This window comes from Canis aureus, chromosome 1, assembly GCF_053574225.1.
Source record: "Canis aureus isolate CA01 chromosome 1, VMU_Caureus_v.1.0, whole genome shotgun sequence".
Taxonomy (NCBI): domain Eukaryota; kingdom Metazoa; phylum Chordata; class Mammalia; order Carnivora; family Canidae; genus Canis; species Canis aureus.
The window spans coordinates 34,384,944-34,412,155 of NC_135611.1; the positions used below are offsets into that span (position 1 = coordinate 34,384,944).

General features: G+C 33.9%; 1 protein-coding gene across 1 annotated transcript in view; it reads left to right on the top strand.

Annotated features, from left to right (window-relative positions):
• VTA1 (vesicle trafficking 1) overlaps positions 1-20,046 on the top strand; it is a 65,158-nt gene extending 45,112 nt beyond the window's left edge. Inside the window, exons 6-8 of the mRNA XM_077895262.1 lie at positions 7,611-7,784; positions 13,369-13,449; positions 18,661-20,046. Of these exons, the coding sequence (XP_077751388.1) occupies positions 7,611-7,784; positions 13,369-13,449; positions 18,661-18,806 (401 nt within the window). The 3' untranslated portion in view covers positions 18,807-20,046. The remainder of the gene's footprint in view (positions 1-7,610; positions 7,785-13,368; positions 13,450-18,660) is intronic.
• Positions 20,047-27,212: the final 7,166 nt, after the last annotated feature.

Genomic DNA, 27,212 nt, shown 5'->3' on the forward strand with positions numbered 1-27,212 from the left:
AAAGCATCAGGGAGGCAGATTTAGGACTGGTTAAGACTGGAAGGTCAGTGTGTGGGGAGAGTGAATCTTTGAGAATGAATTGGAGAAAGATAATTCTGTAGATTGTGAGATGAATTCAGGGGCTACTAGTGACCTCAATTTTTTTTAAAAAGATTTTATACATTTATTCATGACAAAGAGAGATTGAGAGAGAGAGAGAGGGAGGCAGACACACATGCAGAGGGTGAAGCAGGCTCCATGAGAAGAGCCTGATGTGGAATTCAATCCCCAGACTCCTGGCAGGCAGACACTCAACTGCTGAGCTACTCAGGCGTCCTTATGACCCAAATTATATTTTTATTTTTTAAATTTTTATTTATTTATGATAGTCACAGAGAGAGAGAGAGAGAGAGGCAGAGACATAGGCAGAGGGAGAAGCAGGCTCCATGCACCGGAAGCCCGATGTGGGACTCGATCCTGGGTCTCCAGGATCACGCCCTGGGCCAAAGGCAGGCGCCAGACCGCTGCACCACCCAGGGATCCCCCCCAAATTATAAATAACAAAAGCCTGGGTGAGACACTGGCCATGGGATAAAGAAAAGGAAGTGTAATCAGTAGAACACAGAACACTTTAATAAGGGAGGAAATGTAAGATGGTCCCTAAGTTTCCAGCCCTTCAAAGAAATGACTAAGATGAGCAAGTTTGGTGGGAAAAATTAAGAGAAGATACTGAGATGCTCCTGTGATTACTACTTGTAGAACTCCCAACTGGCAAGGTCTCCTTCCAAAGATGACAGGAGAAAATTCTGGGCTAAAAGTAGAACTTGGGAGTTGTCAGCCTAAAAGCAAGAGATGAAGCCAAAGTAAAATGTTTCTTCAACCAGGGAAGATGGATAGCTTAAGAACTACAGCCAGGATCGCCTGGGTGGCTCAGTGATTAAGCGCCTGCCTTCAGCTCAAGGCGTGATCCTGGAGTCCCGGGATTGTGTCCCATATTGGGCTCCCAGCATGGAGCCTGCTTCTCTCTCTGCCTGTGCCTGTGTCTCTGCCTCTCTCTGTGTCTCTCATAAATAAATAAACAAATAAACAAATAAATAAATAAATAAAATCTTAGAAAAAAACAAAAAACAAAACGACAGCCAAAGATAAAACCTTTTTTCACATTTAGGAATTACATTACATTGGAAACTGAAGCTGAACCACTTCTATTATCTGGTTATATTTAAGATGACTTTTACATCTTTGTAATAAATATAATAATGTTAGATCTGTCATTACCTTTAAACATCTGACTTGGAAGATACTTCTTATATATGGTTATGTGTATATTTTTAAATATGCGATGAAAATACCTTTTTTGTTTTAAACATATTTTACATTTCAGTAGCATTTCAGATGTGTCATTTTAGGGACATTGAAGTACCTAATTAATCAGTGGGGTTTTTTTTAGACATTCAGTATCAGTGACTTCTTTAATATCAACATTTTTAACTTTTGCCCTTGAAAGTACTACATTTTTATTATTATCATGCTTTGTTGTAAAATGGTTATTTCAGGCTCTTTATAATACTAACTTAATAGATGATTAGATATATATATATAAAGATATATATAATTTTTGTTTTGTTTTCCAAATATTTGCTTAAGTGGAGCTTATAATTTGTGTTCCTTATTCAGTTTTTATAGAGCTTCTAGGTAGTAAAAAATTGGAGTTACAGAATACCAATAATCCTTTTAAAAATAAAAGAGAATGTTTTCACTGTATGCTTTTTCAAAATAACCTAAAATATTACCTGGTAACTTAATCAAGTGGTTATGGTCTAAGAGGATGTCCTTAAATCTGAATATATAAGAGAAAAGTAGTCTTTAAAACCTTAATTTTTTTTCTCAGAATACCATTATATTCTTTTGTGTTCTTAAATTAACTCAAGGTATAAAAAGTCTTATGTTTAACAAAACTCTAATTTTCTTTTACTCTGGAATTGAATTTCCATTAAAAAATAATAGTTATCACACCTTAGTTAATTTACAGTAAGAAAAAAGAGAAATACACTTATTCCTGAAAATACTGCTCTGTGAAATTAAGTCATATTGTCAAAAAGTACATAAGGAAGCCATTATGAGTAGTACAAAAGAAGTGTTCTAAGAAAAAAATAAGGCTCAAATGAAGGGAATTCTAACATTCAAACTCTGGGTTCACATGTCAGTCTCAATTCTGTATCTGAAAATGGCATTATTTTTAAGTAGTTGTTATTAACCTATATTCAATAAAAACTAAAGAAGTAATTTCTTATCTCATATTTACTGATTAAAATTTCGCTCTTTCGGGAAACTGTAAGATACAGTTAACTTCAACATTTTTTATTCTCATTAAATATTTGCTGCTAATTAAGACCTGCAGTTGGAGAACATAGGATATGTAAAATAAGTCCATACATTATTCATCTAAAATGTAATCTTAAAGTGCCCTAATCTAGTGTTAATGTCATAACTTTTAACAGTATTTCCTCAGAATTGGTTTATGGTTCTATGAAAGGATATAATTTTGCGTAGATACATTTTTTGAAGTATTTGAAAATGAATTGGAAATATGCTCTTTTATTTCTAAGTACTTCATTCAAATATAAATTGATTCAATAATCTCCTTTGTTGCTTTTTGTCCCTTGTCCAAGGTATAGTCCAGGATCAACCCCTACATCTAACTTTCATGTCTCCTTAGTTCCTTTAACCTGGAATGGTTCTTCAACCTTTCTAGGTGTTTCTTGGCCCAATGTTTTTTGAAGAGTATAGGCTAGTTAGTTATAGACTGTGCCTCAACTTGGGTTTGTCTAATGTTGCCTTATAATTACAGTTATACATGTTTAACAGAAGTACCCCAGAATGAGATTGTGTCCTCTATCTCACAATGGGAGTATATAATACGGATGAAATATTGGCTTATTACTGTTTAAAACAATATTCCTTTGTTATTAATAAGCTGTTTGTGTTATTAATAAGTTATTGTGGAATAGGTCCCTTTGAGACCATGTAAATATCCTATTTTGAATGAAACATTACTCCACTGTCTTTAGCATCTACTGATACCAGTTTAAACTTACTGTTTGCTGGGATGCCTGGGTGGCTCAGTGGTAGAGTGCCTGCCCCTGGCCCAGGGCATGATCCTGGAATCCCAGCATCAAGTCCCACATTGGACTCCCTGCATGGAGCCTGCTTCTCTCTCCGCCTATGTCTCTGTATAACCGCTGTCAATTTATGAGGTCAGTGTAACTCTTATGGCAAAACCTCATAAACCTGAACAGAGACACAAAGATCCTTAGTATCCAAATAAAATCTAGCCATATATAAGGATATTTAATACATCATGACCAAATAAGGTTTACCAAGGAGTGCAGAGTTGATTTAACATATGAAAATCAGTGTGACTCATATTGATAGAATAAAGGAGAAAAACTATATGATAACTTCAATATATGTATAAAAATCACTTGATAAGATTTAATATTCATTTATGACAAAAGAATCCAGCTCCCTAGGAAAAAAAAACCCAAACAAACAATTCCTTAGTATGAGACAGGGCCAAAAACAAAACAAAACAATGGACGTAAATATCAGTGCTGGTGCAACACAAGAAAAAAAAAGATATAAAGATTGGAAAGGGAGCAGAACTGTCTCTCTTTGCAGATAACATGATTATACTCCCAAGGAATCTATAAAGCAACCACCAGAAGAGGTAAATTTAACAAGGTTGTGCAATACAACATCATTATACAAAAATCAACTGTATTTCATATATTAGAAGTAAACAAGGGAATGAAAATAAGCCAAATACTTGAAAATAAATTTAATGAAAGAGGCACAATTATCTCTACTCTGAAAAATACAAAATACTGGTGATGAAGATTAATGGAAGCTTAATAAATGGAATAATATATTCATGTAATGAAAGACTCAATTTTGTTAAGGTATAAATTCTCCCTAAATTGATCTATAAATTCAATGCAGTATCAGTCCTAATTCCAGCTGGCTATTTTTTTAAATACCTACAGTGGTTATTTCTGTTTTCTCTACATGTTTGCATAAGGTTGATATTATCTCTTAAATATTTGATAGAACTTGCCACTCAATTTATCTATGTCAGGCATTTTCTTTGTAGGGAGTTTTTTTGCTATGAATTAAATTTCTTCAATAGACATAGAACTACTCAGGTTCTTTCTTTCTTCTGGGGTAATTTTTGGTAGTTTATATCTGTTTCATAATGATACTAATCCCACAGACATTGAAAAGATAGTGATATTTCCCTTAGGTTTTTTCAATTTATTGGCTCAATATTTCCTTATTATCCTCATTATCCCTTTAATATCTGTAGAATGTGTATTGATAGCACCTCTTACTAATATTTGTAATATCCATTTCTCTCTTTTTCTAATCTGTCTGGTTATTTTTCAGGTTTTTTGTTGTTTTAACAAGATTTTTCTTCTTTATTTTCTATTTCCATTATGTTTGGTCTTATCCTTATTAGTTCTTTCTTTGTACTTGAAGTTTAATTTTCTCTTAGTTTTTTTTTAAACTTGTTAACGGGAAATAGACTTTTTATTTTAGGTTTTTATTAATGTAAGCACTTAAAGCCATCAGTTTCCTCCCCTGTAGGCACTGATTTGATGGCATTCACAAGTATTTATATCATTCAATTCATAATATTTATTTCCTTTGTGATTTCTTTATTGAGGGATTATTTAGAAATGTATTGTTTAATTTAAAAATACTTGGGACTTCTCTAGCTATCTTACTACTATTGGTTTCTAATTCAATTCTCTTTTGGTCAGAGAACACACTTTGCAAGATTTCAGTATTTCAGAGTTTACTAAGATTTGTTTCATGGTTCAGAGTATGATCTGTCTTGGTGATTGTTCCATGTACATTTGAAAAGAATGTATTCTGCATTTATTACTTGTGGTGTTGCATGAATGTGAATCATAGAAGCATATTAAAATCTCCAACTGTGGGGATTTTACTGGGTCTATCAGTTTTTGTTTCATTAGAAACTTTGTTATTTATGTTTATTTATGTACATTAGGCACATACACCTTTATAATTGTTTAATTTTTTAATAACTTGACCTTTTTTATCATTTTGAAACATCTCTCCTTATATCTCTGCTAATATTCCTTGAAACGAAGTCTGTTGTGTCCGTTATTGGATTTAACCCTTCAGCTTTCATCTGCTTGGTATTTACACAGTATATCTCTGTTTATCCTTATAGTATAAACATACCTGAGTCTTAAAGCATATAGGTGTTTTTTGGTTTTGGTTTTATTTGTTTGTTTTTTAAGTCTGTCAACATCAGTCTTCAAAATAGTCTTCGGTCCACTTAATGTAATCATTGTTTTAGCTAAATTTAAGCCTATTATTCTTATTGTTTCTTTTCCATTAGTCCCATCTGTTTTTGTCCCCCCCCCCACCCTTTTTTTAAGATTTTATTTATTTATTAGAGACAGAGAGAGAGAGAGAGAGACAGGCAGAGGGAGAAGCAGGCTCCATGCAGGGAGCCTGACGTGGGACTCCATCCCGGGTCTCCAAGATCACTCCCTGGGCCGAAGGCGGCGCTAAACCGCTAAGCCACCGGGGCTGCCTTGTTTTTGTCCCCTCTTATAGTTTTTTTTCTCTAGTGGGTTTTTCCTCATTCATACATTATGGCTACATTTTTCTCTATGGCTTTGAATATATTTATAGCACCAACTTTAATGTTATTATTTTTTTTTTTTTTGCTAATTTTGATATCTGGGTCTCGGGGGTCTCCTATAGACTCTCTTGTTCGCCTAAATCTGGTCAATTTTCTCCCCTCTCCTATTTCTAATAATTTTTAGCGTTAATAACGTTATGTAGCTCTTCTGCATTTTGTTATTCTCTTCGCAAGTTCTTGATTCTTGTTCTAGCAGGCAGTTAATAACCATACCTGAACTCAAACTCTGCCTTTCTTTCAGCTTTAAGGTTGTTGCTTTCACTATTACCCTTTAGAATCTTCCCAGAGTGTGCATGCATAGTTCAGGATCATAGTGTTTAGTTGCAGTTTAGACACAGGTTTCAAGGCTCACTTCTCTGCAACTGTTTCTTTTGCACAGACTGTTGAGTGCACTGCAAGTGAAAAGCCTCATGAAAGCAAACCTTACTTGGTGAGATTTCTTCTCAAAAGGGCCATCTTCACTCTAGTTTCTACCAGCTTTTAGTCACCTTCTAGTGCTTTTAAACAGTGGAGGGAGGGGCTCCTTCCCCAGATGTGTAAGTGTTATAATTCCCTAATATAAGGCAAAATTACTTTAGTGTATGTAAAATATAAATACATCTACAAGGTTACTTACTAAAATGTGTATTTCAGAGTAGGTAGGTTTTTTTTTTTTTTGATGTTTAAAATTATCTTTGTTGAAAAAAAAAATAAACCCTGTCATTTCCACTTATAAATATGACTTTTTCTCATAAGGAAGGATTTGAGGGATCCCTGAGTGGCTCAGCAGTTTAGCATCTGCTTTTGGCCCAGGGCGTGATCCTGGAGTCCCGGGATCGAGTTCCGCATCAGGCCTCCCTGCAAGGAGCCTACTTCTCCCTCCTGTGTTTCTGCCTCTCTCTCTCTCTCTCTGTGTCTCTCATGAATAAATAAATAAAATCTTTTTTTAAAAAAAGGAAGGATTTGATGTTTAAGGGTTGTGGTGTGTAAATTGCTTGTTGCTATACTCTGGGCAGAGGGGGATCTGGAATTGGATCAGCTAATGAATTAATGGTTATTACTGTTTTAAATCCCTACTTGCCAATACTGAGATATTAAAATGATGATTCAGGGAATGAATGAATGAATAAATGAATGAATAAATAAAATTAGCTTCATTGAATGTGTCATATGGCTATGATCAGACAAAAATATTATCTAAAAATTTGATAATTTCAGAAATCTGTTGCATTTGCCTACATTTTAAATTATGCAGATTCCCAAAGGTGGCTAATTGTCATTTTATTTTTTTTATTTTTTTTAATTGTCATTTTAAATAAACTATCAACATTTAATTTTCCCAGAGTAGCTTTCAAATTTAGCTAATATACTGTATTTTAAGTCTGTATTTCAAAATTTATCAAAACAAACTCATTACTCCTTTCTGTGCAGGTAGCTCAATGTGAAATTTCATTCCTTTGTTTTTATTGATTAAGCTAATACTTTGAACAACTAACACACAGGTAATCATTTAATAGCTGGTGTGAACAATAAATGCTGATTAAAAGGCAGCTGTCAGAAAAATTAAGTTCTTAGGGATAGCATAGATGTGACATGTTTTACCAAAAATACTGTTTTTCATAAGTTTAAAAGTTTAAAGAAAATTTGTTTTTAAGAAAAATGTACTATATGCAAAGACTTTATAGAATTGTAGTAACTTAAAAGAAGACAATCATATTGTCAGGTGCAATTAAGTGATTTAAGAAAAGAAAACAAAACTATTATTTTAAGAGCTAGGGCCTGCTTATCAAAGCTGCTTTAAATAGAATTGCATTGTAGGGTCTGTTCCTCATATCTGTATAGCAAAATAAGGATGTTTGGCATTTTTATTTCAAATAACTTTGTTTAACTTTACATATATATTATATAATAGATGTTGAAGAAAATGAAGATGCTGGAGCAACATCCCTGCCTACTCAGCCACCTCAGCCATCATCTTCAACTTATGACCCAAGCAGCATGCCATCGAGCAGCTTCACTGGAATACAGATTCCTCCCGGTGCACATGCTCCAGCAAATACGCCAGCAGAAGTGCCTCATAGCACAGGTAAGAAATTAAGTTTAACAAGTTTTGATCCCCTTTCATAAATATGAACTGGACTTTTTATTGTGTTTATGCCTCATAGTGATGGTCATAAAGCATAAAGTGATGGTCATAAGGCATGAACATAAGATCTTTAAATTCTATTTGAACCCACACAAAAAAAATGTTAAATCTTTTTTGTTGAAATTTTAAGGTTAATTGTTAGTTGTTTTGAGAAAGGACAAAATCTGTTACATATGTTACTATTAACTTTTTATTACTAAGAATATCTTCTGTGCTTTTCATGTGTGATGCTATTCTCTCTCCCTCCTCCCCTTTTCTTTGCTCTTCATTGTTGTTCAAGACTAGCACTGAGGTGTGCGGGTCTATTATAGGATGTGTTGGTCAGTGTCCCACTGTGTTAGCAAGATTTAACTTTTCTTGCCTTATTTCCTTAGGACCCGACCTCTGCCTTGAACATAGATATTATTGATGAAGGGAGCGGGCATTGAGGCATAAAATCTCAGTAGCAGTGGAATCATAGACAACTGAAATAACTGCGGGTTATTTCTTTTCATATTATAAACAGTTGCCTAAAGAAGGGGAAATGATAGCTACTGTATTTGAATAAATCAGAACTGTTATGTCTGTGTTTACATGGAAAAGATCTAATAACACTAATCTTCCAGTAATGAGTCAGTGTCAGTAAATGAAAGATAATTTTTAAAATTGCAGGCAGATACTCTTCCATTTACTTGTATTGTTGACAAAGTGTCACTCTTACCTTCAAATGGAAGGGCATTTAAAGCCATAACTTACATCTTGAAGTTTTTCCAAAAATTGTTCTTACAATATTTCCCTTATCTCAGCATAAATGTAATCTGTGGTAGTAAACTGTACAAACATTTCAAAATAATAAATTCATAGGATGAAAGTCATCCTTGGAACCCTAATTTCTACTGTTTCTATTAAGTAACACACCATTACTTCACTGACTTTTTTTTCAGCCTCAGTTTACCCAAACCATTTTAGGTTATTTTGCACGAATTGCATTAACATTTAAAAGTTTTCTATTTGACCGTTATAGCACCAATTATTATTAGTTTCTTTCCTCCTATTTTAAAACTTTTAACTTTATATTATCTACCAATACTGCTATTATTTTTGTCTTGAAGAATATTGATGAATGTGATCTTTTTAACACTGATCTCTGTTGTCATTATTCTGTATATTTTACTCTGACTTTGCTTTATAGTCTGTATGATTATTTTAATAGACAAACCAATTTGAATTTGTTTTGTAAGTAAAATTTCACAGAACACTGTTGGAGATATTTTCTTTTAGAAATACTCCGTATTTCCAGTGTAGAATAATAGAAGCAATACCAGGTACTTAGATGTATTTGCCTTAGATAAATACTGTAACTATTCTAAGTGAATTTAAACACCAACCAGCAGCCTCTGATGTGCCATTTTTATAAAGGATGAAGTGAGAATAAAATGCATTTTGAAGTCCTATGGTATTGGTTATTAGTTCCTACTACTTACTAAACCACAAACTCAGATGTTATTCACCTTCTCTCAGCCTAGGTTTTGCCTCTTTCTAAAATGAAATCAATCATACTTCTCATAGTGATTTTAATTATCAAAGGAGAAAAAGTTTGAAAATTCACTATTACTGTGCCTAATCACAAAATCAGTGTTCAGCAAATTAGCTTCCTTTTCCTTTTTTTTATACTCTTCCTTCCTATCTCTGTGCCAAAGACAGGGTATTTAAGAGCAAGCTAATGAATACTTAAAATCATTTTGTGAATCAAGGGAAGTGTCACCTTTGAGGGTAGAATATTGACCTTAAAAAAAGTTGCCTAAAGGGTACCATGTTAGACAACATATCTTAGGGCAGAGTTCTGGTACAGGCATATATACATATATTTTATATAGTCATACAGTGTGTATATAGAAGAGAGAAAGCTTACTTCTACTAGGAAGGCTATATTAGGTTGAACCATATGAAATTGCTATTTCTGTATAACATAAATGATAAAATCTGAGTAGTTTCATATGTTCAAACTAACAGTATCTTCTGCTTAGAATATCCTTGACAGACATAAACACAGATATTAAGGAGGTAGTCTTCTATTAGAAAGTTTTCTGGCATGAGCAGTTCATCTTGATCCACCTAACTCTGGCATGAGCCTTATTTTTTTTTTCCCCTTTCGTTCTTCCAAATGAGCACATTGGAACTTTGTTGAGATCCTATCATGTTACTTTTATATACACTCTTTTAGACTTAGCATTTACATAATTATCATAGATGTTTTATAAATTAATTCTTACAGCAACTATATTAACTATATTAGATATTGCTGTCACTACTTTACACACTAAAAAAAATTAAGCAATTTTCCCATGCAAATGTATAAACAGATCTATTAGTGACAGAACTAGAATTTGAACTCAAGTCTTTCTGATTTCATGTTTTTGGCATCTCCTTTCTATGTCTCTTCCTCCAAGGAAATAAAACCCCATTAAAACAAAATTTACTTTTCTCACAGTATTTTGCCCCTTAAAATTGGTTTGAGATATTGGAATCTCCTCCTAGCTGGCAGATTTTTTTTCTATTATATTTAAAATGGTAAAAAAAAAATAAAATAAAATAAAATAAAATAAAATAAAATGGTAAAAAAAAAAAAATCAGTTCATAGTTAGCGAATAGCAAATGAAATAACATTTTTAGTTTATAAATATAGCAGATGTTTCCCCCTCTTACTCACTTTAAGATTGATTTACTTTCCCTCATATAAAGATCCAGGATGCACTTTTATCAAAGGGAAATCCTCAAGATAGCTGAAAAGAATAGTATGTACTAATATACGGTTTTTAGTTCTTCCACAAAAAAGCACAGGGGGTGCAAGGAGGGCAGCTAGAACAATTGTTTAACAAGGCAGAGTGTTTGCCTCTTGTGCTGCAACCACTGTGGACTATCAGATGGATGTGATAGAGTGGACAGCTTTTTCGTTCTCTTGAAACATATGCTTATACAGCCTATAAATACTGATGAAGAAGATCTCAGTAATTTAAATAGATTAAATATTAGAGTTATGTTATAATTAATGCTTGCCTTTTGATTATAAACGCAGCTCATCTCACAAACTTAGCTCTTTTATTGTTCTTTTACGTATGAGAAGTCCTGCATTTGAGTTATCCTGTATACTTTCCAAGTTGTTAACATTTTGTCCTAACCATTTCTATCAATGCTATTTTCCATGATTATTCTGAGATTTTACTCAACCCAGTCCTATTTTCTTAACTTTGCTTCTAGTGTTCCTTTTAGATAACATGTCTTTCTCTCTTTTTCTCTGCCTCACCAAAGGCTACTCCCTTAAGGGTTCTGTTTATTTATAATTTTGGGTAATCTTCTCTGGTTTTCTGACTAACACCCGTTTCCCCCTTTTCGGAATCCCCAGACCAGGTAGACAATAGAACAATTCAGTACTTAATTAGAAATCTTGTAATGTCTAATTCTTGAATGTGTATTAATCCCATTTAATAGGCTATATGTACCCATCTACTTACTTGAAAACCACAAGTTACTTGTTGATACTTCTTTTTTGATAAATAATAGAAAGGAAGAAATTTACAACACAGTTCTACTTTCCCCCATGAATGTTTTTATGGTCACATCACTCCCAAGACATTGTAGTCTTGAGGATTGCAGTCTATTGGTGAATTGACAAATGAGACCTTTCCAAATCCAGAAAGAAAGGAAAATAGATTTGAGCATTTCAAAAAATAAGTAACATAAATTAGAAGCTATTTTTACTAATTTAACAAGTATTTATAAGCTTGTGTTGGGCATGTACACTAGGCCCCCATGGGAACATGTCATGATGGCTGTCCAAAGGACAGGCCTTGGCTCATGTGCGTCAAGACAAATGGTAGCAGCATCTTCTTACTGCTGCCTGAGGCATGTTGAACAGCCTGTGTTGTCAGTCCAAGTCTTAGTTGAATGACTATGACCAGAAGTTCTTAATATAATACAGACTACCTTATTTTTTTAATATTGCTCAAATAAAATTTTACTACATGACTAAATTTTCTCCCTGTAAATTAAATTGTTTTGTTTTATTAATTAATATTGCCTACTTAATCATATGAGGATGTACAAATTGTATGAAGATGTACATCTTGCATTTAAAAGTTAATACAAAATGCTGATCAGTAAAAGTATTCCTTCTCCATAGAGAAAGGAATTTGGAGAATTTCAATTTAGGCAAAAATACAAATTACTTAGTAGGAATGGCATTGATACCTAGATTGATCCGTGAGCAGGTTATACATAGACTTACCTTTTCTCTTAATATTATGTGAAAACTACATAATCACCTACCTGTGCTTTAGGTACAGCTGCTTCAAAGCACTAGACTTGACTAGATAGTCTCTGAAAATCCCTCTCAAATTTGCATTCCTTTTTTTTTTTAATCAAATTATGTGTCTTTAAAAGTTAGCAATTTTTGTGGGGACAGTTATGTTGGATGTTGATACTTCAATATATTTGGTTAACACTTATCAAAATCAAGCAAAATATACTCATTGAAGTGGTCAATTTAAAATTGGTATGTCACCTGACTTTTAGTTACACTTCTTTAAATTTTTCCTATAAATAAATTCATACATATGTGTGTTTATGTACAAAATATGTAAGATTATTCACTGTAGTATTATCTATAGTAGCAAAAGATTGGAAACAACCTAAATGCCCATCAGTAGGGACTGCTCTATAAATTGTGATTAATACACGGAATGGAACACTATGTAGCAATGTAAAATAACAGTGTAGGTTTATATATATATATATATATATATATATATATATAAATGAATCTAGAACTATTGCTAAAACATATTAAGTGAGGGATACCTCGGTGGCTCAGTTGGTTAAGCGTCTGCCTTTGGCTCCTGCATTGGGCTCTCTGCTTGGCAGGGTGTCTGGCTTCTCCCTCTCTGCCCCTCTCCACTCCTTCTTCCCCCCCCCCCCTACCCCCCCCACCCCCGGCTCATGCTCTCTATCACATAAATTAAATCTTAAAAAAAAATTAAGTGAAAAATGCACGAAATAGTATAGGATGCAGGCGTACTACCATCTCCATTAGACATGTGTGTGTAAACACTCAAAATATATTTTCCTTCATATTTTCCATACCAGCCTCTGACATCAAATAACTATGTCAAATTACAATTCTTTAAAATTTCAAAAAAGTAATTAAGAAATGAAATTCTTTCATGATTATTTTTAAATGTATTCCTAGAAATATCAGAAAGGGAGACAGAACATGAAGACTCCTAACTCTGGGAAACGAACTAGGGGTGGTGGAACGGGAGGAGGGCAGGGGGTGGGGGTGAATGGGTGACAGGCACTGAGGGGGGAACTTGATGGGATGAGCACTGGGTGTTATTCTGTATGATGGCAAATTGACACCAATAAAAAATAAATTTATTATTAAAAAAAATAAATATTTGCTTTTTAGAAAAAATAAATAAATAAATGTATTCCTAGTATATAATTAAGAATTCTAACTTTTATACCCATTTGTGGTTTTCTGATGCAGGTGTAGCAAGTAATACTATCCAACCTACTCCACAAACTATTCCAGCGATTGATCCCACACTTTTCAGTACAGTTTCTCAGGGTAAGTCAGCTGGCTTTTTTTTTTTTTTTTTTTTTTTTTGAGATATAGTGTATTTCCTGTCCTCGGGTGTTGTTTTGTAATTTTACCTTAAGAAAGTGTTATATATTAGAATGTTTACACATTTCTTTGAATGTCTGTGTTCACTAGATCCTCCAGTGAACCAAGATTGTCTCATATTATCAAAAATATCTAAATTTGAAGACATTCCCTTTTTGGTTTTTTACAGTTCCTTTTTTTGTATACTGCTGGATATAGTGGCACAAACATAAAGCTAAAACTATCATGAAAGCTGATATTAGATTTAATTTAGTTCAAAATTATCATGTGTTATGATTATAATCTTCCTTATTTACACTAAATTATTAGATTTCCAAAAAAAACGGAACTGACCATAATTGAAAACAAAAATAAAAAGGAACCTATAATAAACTGACAAATTACCCCACAGTACAGTGGAAAATATTTATATGCTGCTAGACAGATAACCTGCCCAATGAATACTATATTCCTCTTAAACTTGGTTTCCAGACTTCCTTCTATAGTCCTACCCAATTTTAAAAGCTCCTCTTAAAATCTGATGTGAAAATATCTGAAATAAATCATTGAAATAAAGTAGAGAATCTGGAAATCAAGCTACATGTTACAGGAATTAATGATGAAAGCAGCATTGGATTAGTGTGCAAGAATATATATTCAAAAGTGATGTTAGAACAGTTGGTTATCGGGGGCTCCTGGGTGGCTCAGTTAGTTAAGTGTTTGACTTTGTTTAGGGTCATGATCTTGGAGTCCTAGGATAGAGCCCCATGTCAAGCTTCCATTCAGCAGGAGTCTGCTTTTCCCTCTTCCTTTGCCCTTCCCCTCACTTTCTCTCTCTCTCTGTCTCTTTCTCAAGTAAATAAGGTCTTGAAAAGAACAATTGGCTATGAGGAAAAAATATATATTAGATATTATCTCTCAATACTCACCATAACAGGTTTGAATAATGAAAAATAATAAATTCATACCACAAAAGACTCCCTCTTCCCCGCTACATTTTTAGAATGCTACTAATACACCAGGAGGAAATTGAAATTTAAAAATAAAGAGTAATGTCCACAGCTTATATAAAGAACTCTTCTGAATGACTAACTGAAACTGAATTCAGTAGAAAAAACAGGCAGAGAATATGATACGTTAATGCAGATATGCAATGAACACATGAAAGCTTTCCCAACCATATTAATAATCAGGGAAATTGAGAATTAGAATTAGTTCGGTTTATATCAGTAGATAAAAAAATACTTTAAAGGACTGGTAATCTACAGTATCATTGAAGACCTAGAGAATGACTCTTGCATGCTCCTGATAGGAAATGTACATCAGCAAAGTTTTTTTCAGCAGCATTATGTCACTATCAGAATTGCAGATGTAATTTTTTTGAACTTGTTATATTCCACTTTTAGGAATACTTAAAGAAATACTCAGACGTGAGCACAAAATTTGCAAGGATATTTTATTTTAACATCATAGTAATAGTAGAAAATAATCTTTTAAGTACTTATTAATGGGAAATTATGGTCCATTCGTCATTGGAATACTGAGCAGATATTAAAAACAAAATACGGTAACTGTGGCGTGTAAAGGTCTCCTAAACATACTGAGTTTAAAAAACATACAAAGTTTAAAAAGCAGGTTGCAGAACACTGTGTATAGTATGACCCTGCTTAGGAAAATAAAAATTGAAATAAAACTGTATCTTCCTGCATGTACCTGTGTGCTTAAGTACATAGAAAAATTCTACGGAATACACAGACTAAAACTAGTAGTATCATAGCCATCACTGTCTTTACTACCACCTCTAATAGTCCCTTGCCTGCTATATTTTTCTCTTTAGTGCTTAGTACTTATCACCTCTTATACACATGGGTATATGTGTATTAGTATTAATATATTAAACATTCCTGTAGTGAATCTGTGGCTGGCTGTAGAGAGAATGGAATTGGAAAGATGGTAAGTATTTGAAGTAGAACATTTCCTTTTTGAACTTGTATATCTGTATTAGAACATTTCCTTTTTGAACTTGTATATCTGTATTAGAATATCTGAATTAGGTAGTAGAATAACCACTTACCTCATGAATTTTTTTGAGAATTAAATGGAGTGTCTGAAAAGTATGTAGCACAGTGCCTAACCTAATCAAATTCTACCTCTAATTCTAATTACCATTTCTAAGGAACATATCTTAGCAATGCCTGGATATAAGGGTTCAGTACTGGACTTTACCCCCAATATTTACTACATATCAGATTGTCCAAGGCCTCTGGCATGAATTTTTTAAATTACCTGGGTAAATAGGGAAGAGCATCTAAAGACCTATTTTGGAAATGTTTACAATTAAGTATTCTATTGTCTATCATGACATTAGATAAATCAACCTTAGAAATGTTATCTTTGGTCCGGTGCTGAGCCAGGCTCTTTCTGCTGTAATAGGGAACTTGCCTAATAGCTTCGGCTGTCTTCTGCTTTCTTGTACTGCCCTGTGAAGAAGAGCAGCCTTGTGATGAGGATGGTCTCTGAAGCCATTGGCAACATATTTAGCATAGAATTCAGAAAAGAGTTATTCTATTAGATAGCCTCTTTAATCCTTTAAACACCTTTTAGTTCCACTATGTGCTCTCTCTCTGGTCTGATTATGACCTCTAATAAGTTTTAGTAATAGAAAAAACAGCTTTTATTTGTGTGCATTAAGTAGTATTTACTATTTTGTATATAACATCAGATATGAAATTGAATAATTGTTCTCTTATGTATTTTCCACTTATCTGGTTTAATTAAAACAAATGCTAAGCTGAAAGAATCATAATTATATGCAGATTTTCTTTTTATTTAATTTAAAATTTTAATTACATTTTATTATTTATGACTCTTAGGTGATATTTGTTAAGGAAAGCCTGAAATGTTACAAAATATCAAAAGTACTATTTGACATGGGTTTTTAAATTCTTCTTATTTTTAATTAATAAACCTAGCATCTCTATTTAAATCTATAAGTTACATTTTGTATCTGAATCTGTAAGTCGGTTATTATTTAGTAATATTTTATATGATAGTTATATAATTTCATACATGTTTATAAGCTATATATATTACATATCTGTAATATTTTTCTGTTAAAATATTTTCATTCACATTTTCTGAATATTTAAATTGTTATTTCATGAAAAAATTCAATATTTTTGTTTAAAACAGTTTTATCATTGGTGGATAAGTTTAGTTTACAAAAACTAAAATAGTAACAGAGTTCTTCCACTACATACATCTCATTAATAAATAAGTGATAAATCAGCAAAACAGTGCTAAGGCTAATGCTGTAAAAATAAGATTAGTTGTGAGCATTGGGGCTTTCTTCTGGCAAGCCCGGTAAATTCTGGATGGTTACCCTACATATTTAAAGATTGCCCTGAGAGAAGAAGACAGGCTATTAAAGCACAAAATGAGTAGTGGGGTAAACTCAATTTTCAAAGGTGTCTCCCTCCCCTAGATAGGATGTAGAGCTCTAGATGACTAGAGCCTTTTAATATATGTGGAAAAACCACTCAAGAATCTAGTAGGTATTTTCAAGAAAAAAAATACAACCTAAAATGTCCTGACTAAATTGTCAACAGAACAACTGCAGGATAATTGTATTTGAAGTTTAATGGGTAACAAATGCCAGGTCTACTGGCAAATACTAAAATACTAAAAGTTTGTAGGAAAAAAAATTTATATATATAGTTGCATTTTACTAGTTTATTGATTTGTATTTCTTGCTTTTTAAGCAAGGCTGAAATTCAAGAAAATTGAAACAAGTTCTGTTTAAATTAGAATGTATAATCACAACAGTAAAGACTATAACCATTGTGATCTTTAATATTCAACAAATATTTGAAGACTTATACATAACACACTGGGCCAATTAAGGTGTACATCTATGTGTATTATCTTAAAATCTGGAATTTCATTAATGTTTAATTCTGTGTGAACTTTATTGTAAAATGTAGGAAATAATGTACAGACAGCATTTTTACATTCATTCTTTAAAGTTAATCAGTACTTATGGGTGCCTGGCATTGGCCTAGAAACTAGAATACATTGTTTGAGAACTCTCAAAAATTTTAGAAAATAATAATTTGGATCACAACTTAGTATCTGGATATCTGGAATCACTGCCTACTTTGAAGTCCTTACCTAGGTAATGTCAGTTTCCATTACATGCCATATATATAACACAAACACCTACATTCATATATATAGCAAAATTAAAAGCAACTAAACAAAAGGTAGTCTACTTATATAAGTACATGCTTATAAACAGAATTGAAATATGTTATCTGTTCATTTATAAACAGAATTTGAATGTATTATTTGTTATATTCTGTGCCCCAGCCTTCTCATCAGTTCTTAATATCCCCATAAAGAATTCTAAATAAAATGGTATTTCAAAAGTCAAGACAAAGGTCAGCTTTTCATTTCATCTTTAGAAATATGTATTCAAGTATATTCAAATTTTAGATTAAATAAAATGTTTTTGGTGTTTTTTATTTTACCCAGATTATTTAGTTGACCTCTACCCATATTAATCATATGTGAACTGGAAAACTTGCTGAGAATAAATTTTGAACATAATTTATGAAGGTTGTTCACAGGTTTAATTTTGTAATTTAATGATAATCTTATTTGAAGTGTAGAGATCTTTATATGGATGGCACAAAAGGGCAAAATATTTGCATGCTTAAATAAAAGTTAAATGACTTTTGTAATTTTTAAAAAATAATGTTATTTATTTTTTCATTGAGAATTGTATTTATATTCTAGCTCAAATGAAGTTTGAATGGTTTAGTCTATGTGTATTGTTCCATGAGAGGCTCAGCAATTCTAGTGTAAACACAAAAGCTTCTGTCCTTTTTTACACAGAATATAATTTTTTCGCAATTTACCAAAATACAAAGGCTTCTAATTTATTACATCTGGAAGAAAAATCTTTTCATAAGTGTTATTAGTATTGGCATATGTATGGCTTAAATGAGTAAGAAAAAAGTAAAAAAGCATGAAAAAACTTATTTAAATACACCTAGGGTTGAAAAAAAAACCTTTATGTTTTTATGTAACATTAAATATTTTCTGTAATCTTCAATGTAAGTATTTACCTAACCTCTTCTTTCAGATATCTTAATTACTCTATTTTTCTTCTAGGGGATATCCGTCTAACACCAGAGGACTTTGCTAGAGCCCAGAAATACTGCAAATATGCTGGCAGTGCTTTGCAATATGAAGATGTCAGCACTGCTGTGCAGAATCTACAGAAGGCCCTCAAGTTACTAACTACAGGCAGAGAATGAAGCCTTTGTACAGCAGATCCATGCATTTTTGGCTTAAAGAACTAACAGTCCATTACTCGATCTTCAGCCTATCAGGAGCACAGTTTTAAGGAAGACTTCAGTTGCATTGACTATAACAATGAAATCTGTGTCTGTGTATCAGATTCCTGTTGAAGCATTCAGCAGCAGCAGCCTCAACCAGTTTTCATTGTCCATTTAGTGGATCCAGTAATCTCTGGGTATATAGGGCTGATGTGAGCAAAATCCTAAAAATGCCCATTGATTCCTGATTCAGAAAATGAACACACGCTTCTATAAAATGTTACTGGAGTTCATGTTGTATCTTAATATACATAATAAATTAAGGATTTTTTAAAATCATAATTAGGACACAGACTATATTACTTTGCTATAAAAATTCTAAATTCAACTTTAATAAAAATTGCCAGAATATATTAGATTAATGATCATGTTTTTGTTTTCCTCTGGGTTTATAAAACAAATATGAACATCCTAAACTGTTAGATGAATCTAAAAGGGATTATGTTCAGAATTAAATTTATGTTCATGTTTACTGTAACTACATTAAAAGTTAAAATTTTTATGGAAGAAGATACAAGGTAAAGAGGTAGAATCACTTTTTTAGACTTAAGAATAATGTTGGTTTCCCAGCTGCTTTCTCTTTCCATTGAAGCTTAAAGTTAATTGGTATTTATTCATAGGCAGTTTGACTGCATGTACTAGGGAATGAAAAAAAGACATTTGTAGTAATGCCTGCAAACTTGGTGCTTGAAGTGAAGGTTCTCCTCTGCTGCTATGGAGTGGATTCCATATGGTGTATAGATAGGAGCGATGCAGAAGATTATAAAAATTTAGACTCTCAGTTGTTAAGTTTGTACGTTTTGTGGGAAATTACAGACTTACTGTGTGTCACCTGCATTTGTGCTGTGTAAAAAATAAATACAAGGATTCTTTTAACTTGTTCAGCTTATTACAGAAGCAAATGTGTTTTAATTTGCATGCTAGAGTTTGTCATTTTTTTTAAGTCATTATGTTTAGTTACAGGAATATGGATATTTCTATAGTAAAAAACAGTTTTTAAAAGGAAAGAGGAAAATTGGCCAAATTTCCCTGAAATTTATCTGTTTCCATTTTGTTCATCCCACTTGAAATTGGAGTCATTTAACATCTTAGTCCACAAACTATGTAGAGTCAATGGGCAGATCACCTGTTGTGTAAATAAAGTTTTATTGAAACAAAACCATACCCTTCATTTATGTTTAGCCTGTGGTTGCTTTCCCTGACTGCAGAATTAGATGGCCTGCAAGTCTAAAATAATTACTATTTGACCTTTTGAGAAAAAGTTTGCTGACCCCTGTTCTAATAGTCTATTTGAACAAAAATGAATCATTAACTCATAATCATTTGTCTTTCGATTTTTTCTTTGCCTAAGTATAATGCTGTTGCATAGGGCTTGATAGAATGAATATTCAGACAGAATAAACTACTCTAAAGTATTGCAAATAAAAACAAGCCCCACAAACCATGCCTCCTGAAAAATATTTTCATGTCTTTCACAACTAAATTCCTATAGCATTTATAGAGTTCAGCATTTGCATCTAGAACTCCAGTGCTCTGCTGCATTTCTCTAGACTTTTATTGTAGTAGTAAAGAGTCTAGGATGATCTTTAATGTTACAAGAGGTAAATATAGCAAATTTTAATTCAGATCTTAACATGTCTGGACACTAGAAAGAAAATTGTCACCTCCCATTTTACACCCTACTTTGTTGCTCCCAATTGGGAGAGCACATTGAAGGAAAAAGATAATGTGGAAACTCTGGAGTTCACTGATAAGTGGGCTGTGGTGTAACAACAGCATTTATCTATAAAATGGAAGCAACTTCACTGGCTCCCTCAGAATTTGTTAGGAGATACTTTACATGATGCTCTCAGCAGCCAGTAGCAGACCACAAATGTTTATTGTTGTTAATAAAGATGATAATGTTAATTATTAATAATTTATTTCTCAAATATCAGGAAATTTCAGTTGTCTCTGTGGCCTAGTGCTTTAAAATGCATTCTTGCCTAAGAGGATTTAACTGTAAAGATTTTTAGCTTTGTATTTCTTCATATAAAATTCGGCAAGATAGAGTTAGACATTTTTTTATGTAACAATAGGATAAGTGATTTTCATTTAGTCACTCAACATATTTATTGAGCAGTTACTATTTACCTGGTATTGTCCTGAGAAAACAGCAGAAAATAGGAAAATAAATCCTGCCTCGTTGAGTTTATACTCTTATGGAAAGGAAACAGTTAAACTAAATGAAAAGTGTATCATATATTCAACTGTTAGAAATGCAGATCTCAGGTTCTTGCCCCAGTCTTACCCAATCAGAAAAAGCTCTTAAGGAATGGGCCCAGCATTCTGAGTTAAGAGACACTTTAGGTAGTCTGGGGGTCCCTGAAGTTGAAGTAATTTAGCCCTACCCAAATCATGAAGAATGAGAATCTGGGAGGAGAGATTCTCGTGAAGCAATGGTTCACAGTGTGGTTCCTGGACACCCAGCATTAGCATCACTTGGGAACTTGCCCGGAAGTTCTGGGAATTATACTTTAGGAGTTTCTGTATTAGTGATAAATTCTGCGTAGGTGTGGTAGACCTGTATATTTTAACTAGTATAGTCAGGATGGGCCTCACTGACAGGTGGCTGCTTGAAGAAGGAAGAGGGAGGAAGAGAGTCCCTAGCAGAGGGAGGTAGACAGGGAAGATCAGAGGTAGAAGTGAGGAAGGCTGTGAAAGGAGCCACAGGCTTAGGACCACATACAGGCTTTTTGTAAGAGACCTGACTTTTACTCCGAACAAGATGGGGATCTGTTGAGAGGTTTTGAACAGAAGAGTGGCCTGATTGTGACTTAACTTTTAAAAGGATCATCATACTTGCTACTGTGCGGAGGAGACTAAACCAGCAGGTGGGGTAAGAGTGGAAGCTGGGAGACCAGTTAACAGTATTGCAATAATGAAGCTGAGATACGAAGGCTTAGACCAGGAGTAGCAGGGGAGGTACTAGGATGTCATTGGTTTCTGGCTACTTTTTAAGTAGAGGCACAGTATTTCTGATAAACTGGATACAAGGTATGTGCATAGGAGGAGTAAAGATTGATTCACAAGTTTCTAACCTGAATGCCTGGAAAGAAAGTAGTTGTTAACTGCCACCGGGATATATCGTTGCCGAGTTCTGCTAACGTTTAGGCTGAACTATAATGTTTCCAGGTTCTTGAGACTATCCCAAGTAAAACTATCTGATAACATTGTTTTGCCAGTCCAGACAGAGGAGGAAGAAAAATAAGATAAAGTCCTGTCTACAATGATTGTCACAGACGTCTCACCAAATTGCTGCTGAGCTGGTGCTGGAAGCCAAGGATAGTCCCCATGGTTAGCATGGCCCAGGAAGTATGCAGGCTTCAAGATTACACTAAGAAAAAGACCCCAGCTGCAGGTCTTGTAAGTTAGCAGCCTAGTGTTCATATAAATTGATCTCTCTCCCTATATCTATCTATTTATCTATCTATATGACTTATACTTCTAGAAATTTGAGGTTACTGTGTATGCATTAAAATTAGGTTATATGCTATTCTTTCTAAAGAAACTTACACCCTAATAGTGTTGTTAAAAATATATTCAGCTCAAAATATATATATATATATATATTCAGCTCTGCAGTAACAATAACTGACTGGGAGTTGAAGAGTTTTGGTTATCTGCAGAGCTTCCCCTACTCATCCCCATTTTTTTTTTTAATTTTACTCATTTTAAGTATCAGAGCAATTGGATCAGATCATCTACTTTGGACCGTAAGTAAACCTCCACCAGTAGAAAGTTGTGTTAGAAGAGTTCACACAATTTTACGACATCCCTCATATGGAGGCATGCTTACCTGGCTGGTTATAATCTCTGATGTCTGTATAGGATTCTAAGACCAAAAGCTCATTCACTGGAAGGTATTGAACAGTAGGACTATTTCCAAGTAAGGAAGTAAGTAAAGTAAGTACTTTAATAATAGAAAAAATAATAGCTAACAGGTGCTTATTAAGTACCAGGCACCATTCGAAGTATTTAACGTGTATTCATTTAATCCTGCCAGTGATCCTAAGAGGTGGGTCCTATGTTGTCCCTGTTTTACAGGTGAGGAAATAGCCACCAGATAATAAATGTGCATGAGGCTGTACAGCTAATACTGAAAGTTTACAATCTCAGGCTACCTATATAAGACAATATGTATCATCCACTTAGATGAATGATCAGTTAAATTATTGTGAGTATAGTGAGATGTTCTAAGTGAACTCCACATTATCAACATCATGGGTCATAATTAAGGTCACGATCCGTATTATTAGTGGGAGGTGTATCAGCTAGATTTTTCTGTTATCTAGGCAGTGTGTCCCAATTAACTGTGGTGCTAGGCAGTGAATAAAGGAGGTGAACACACACTCTGGAGCTGATGGCCCAGCAGTGAATGGACTGTGTCAGAAGAGAAGCAGGATTTGAATGGTGCAGTAGATTAATATATCATTTTAGGATGTCCCACATCTTTAGGGAGACCTGAGTTTCCCATTCTTTATATTTTAAGTAACATTACAGTTTTCATTTCAAATATGCAATGTTTATCTTAAGTATTTTTATTTTAAAAATACCTTAGGCTGTACCTTCAGGAAATCAGATTGAGATATGAACATCAATATAAAATTAACAATAATCTTTATAATTAGTTATTTCCTCAAACTTCCATCTGACTACCTGAAGCAAGAACTCCTGTCCTTTCAGAAATCTCTTGAGGTCTGGGGGAAAAGAGATGATTGTATAACAATCACTTACAATATAACTTCCTGGAGAGCTAGTTTTTTTAGTTCAGAAATATTAGGAGATCTTGTAAAAGTATTAACATCATTCATATGTTCAAAAATATTAATATGTATTGAGCATCCATGGTCAAAACTTTACAGAATAATGCTATATTATTGGAGGTTATATACAAGACATAGTAATTCTTCCTGGGAAAAATCAGGGAAGGCTTTGAAGAAGAGTTAGAACTGGAGGTTTGCCAGGCAGAGAAATAGAGAAATGAGCAAAAATAAAGCAAGCAGAGCACGAGGGAAAAAAATGTAGGAAACTAGGGAAATTTGAATAATTTAGTGTTGCTATGGCAGAAAGCCTATCAAGAACAGGAGTTGTAACTGTGAGATTACATGGTGGAGAGGTGCTTAGGACTGAATCATGTCCCGCCAAACTTCATGGAAAACCCCCTACCCGCACTATGGCTGTGGAGATAGGGCCTTTCGGGAGGTAAGTAAGATGAAGGGAATGTGGGGCCCAAGTCCCATAGCACTGGTCTCATGAGAAGAGGATGAGACACAAAAATACCCCACTCTCTTTCTTCGCTCTCCTTACACTCTCTCCCTCCCTCCTCTCTCTCCAAGCACACAAAGAGGTCAAGTGAGGATGCAGCAAGAAGGCAGCCATCTACCAGCCAGAAAAGAGAGGCCTCACCAGAAACAGCCCTGATGGCACCTTGATCTCAGTCTTCTAGCCTGTGGAACCATGAGAAAATAAATTTCCATCACTTACGCCATCTGTGGTATCTCATAATGGCAGCCCAAGCTGACTAAGACAGGAGGCAAGAGGATAAAGGCACTGTTAGTCCTGCCAAAGAATTGAGATTAACGTTTTGAAAGTATGATTTCAATTATCAATTTCCTTTAAAATCTCTGGCTCCACTTGCATGTTTAAAAATTAACTTTATCCATGTATCTCTATGAAGGTTTTGATGCCCTCAAACACGCCCTTGACCAAATTGATTGCTTGCTTCGTTGGTAACCCAGAGAATTGTTTTTTGTCTTTTAGACTCCTCAGTTATGAGATTTGTGTTGTGATATGAGGGCCATTCAGAGTCCCTTACGAAAAAGGAAGGACATTTAGTTCTGTCTGTGGTGCCATGCTTCTATGCTTTCTTTCTAAAACTAATTATACCCCTCTAACTGTAACTTGGCAAAATTACAATTTACCTCTTCACTTTACATATCATGTAAGTTAAGCTTTATTTATACAAATCTCCCTTCATGAAGATGCTAAGCTCCTTAATAGTGAGAGCTATTTAAATCTGCAAATCCAAAAAAATAAAAAATAAAATAAATAAAATAAAATAAATCTGCAAATCCCTAGTACTTTGTGTGATGCCTGATGCAGACTAAGTATCTCTAACCAGCAAAATTAATAAATGACTGGGTGAGGACTGAAGAAATACTGAAATCATCAAATAAAGATTAATTATGTTCAGAAAACTCTGTTTTCTAATATTGTAGTGTGAGATAAAACCATAATGATAATTGCATCGAAAAATTCTGAAATCATTTGCTAATCATTCTTGTCTGAAAAAAGTTATTCCACAACATTCAGAATACTGGGATGTTGAGTAGAGTCTAACCACACTACCTAGAGGGTCTTGATTCCTAATTCAAGTACATGGTTCTTTATCTGCTAAAATCATGAAGGGTAACAGAGGATCAAGTGTGCTCAGAACATTCTCTTTTTTTAAGATTATTTATTTATTCATATTCATATTCATATTCATGAGAGACACACAGAGAGAGAGGCAGAGATACAGGCAGAGGGAGAAGCAGGCTCCATGCAGGGAGCCCGATGCGGAACTTGATCCCAGGACTCCAGGTCACGAAGGCAGGCTCTAAACCGCTGAGCCACCCAGGCGTCCCTGCTCAGAACATTCTTATAGTATCCACAAATCACATCCTAGTGACAACATACATGTTTTCTGCAGGTAGCTTATGTGTTCCTGGTCTATCCATACTCTTAGATTAATATGTTCAACCCACAGCAATGATTTAAGAAAAAAAACCTGTATATGTTAAAAACAGGAACAAAATATCCAGACTACATTGAAATTGAAAATAATTATTGTCTAAGGAAATTGTAACTGAAAGATAATTTTTATAGGTGAATTGACAAAATAGATGGAAGTTTAAAATTACAGAAGCTCCCACTGAGACCTGAGCACTTTTGGGGAAAGTCAGAACTGATTTGATTTTTTTCTCCATGCATATACTCTTTTCTTCTGTCCATTGCTCCAGTGACAAGCAACTGAAGAAAAGGTGTGAAGATTATTAAGCCACGGGCATAGGGTGACATAATGTAGAGTGTACTTTTCTGAGTCAGGAAACTGGGTTTCTGGTCCTCTTGTTGTCATAGTCTATCAACTAAGAACATGTGCCCTTCCTGACCCTCCTCTGAGCATTGGTTTTCCCACAGATAGCACAAGCAGGCAGGGCTGGATAGCTAACATCTTTTGAAGGTCTAAGATTCTTCAAGTCTCTGAATAATCCTTGGATTTCTACAAACACCATTTGAGGTCTGTGGTCCTTGAATCACTTCTTGTTTGAACTAGATGCATGCTTGCATTATGGTTTCAAAACTCAAAGCCTAACATCCATCCTATTTAATAAATAAACATTGCCTAAATATCTTATGTTAATATTTCAATAATTAAGTAAATACATCCCTTTGAATAAAGCTGAAACCAACGACCAGGACAGCAAAATAATTACTGTTCCTTTAGGTAGGAAATTTATTTCTGCTCATGTGAAGATCGCCAGTGAGCAAAAATCTGACAAAGATTTCAGAGCAAAGAATATTCCCAGGGATAAAGAGAGTCATTTTGATATGATAAAGTGGTCAATTAATCAACAGAGCATCACAACTCTTAGGGTTTAGGTGCCTAGCAAGAGAACTTCGAAATACATGAAGCAAAAACTAACAATCACAAGGAGAAATAATACATCCACAATTATAATCAGAGATTTTAATACCCATTGCAATAACTGATAGAACAGTAAGAAAATATGACTGGTATACTGAACCCTTAAAATTTGTCTTTATGACCAGAATAAAACCAATCCATTTTTTTTTTCTTTTTGCAGTGGGTTCCTTTTTCTTTTCTTCTTTTGGGATGATATGAGAATGATCTTCCAACCCTGTTTTCCTCATGATTGAAGACTTTATTTCTACATGTGTGAAGACTCCAAACATGTCTGTCTTTTTGAGTGATGAATTAAAATAGGTGCATTTATAAATGAGTATGTAAATCTATTGAGTAAATACATTGATTTTTTTGACGGTGACTCATTTATTTTTTTTTTATGTTTTTTTAATTTAAATTCAATTTGCCAACATATAGTATAATACCCAGTGCTCATCCCATCAAGTGCCCTCCTCATTGCCCATCACCCTACCTCCCCTTCTGCAACCCTTTGTTTCCCAGAGTTAGGAGTCTCTCATGGTTTGTCTCTGTCTCTAATTTTCCCCCTCAGTTCCCCTCCTTTCTCTTATAAACCATTATAGTATTTCTTATATTCC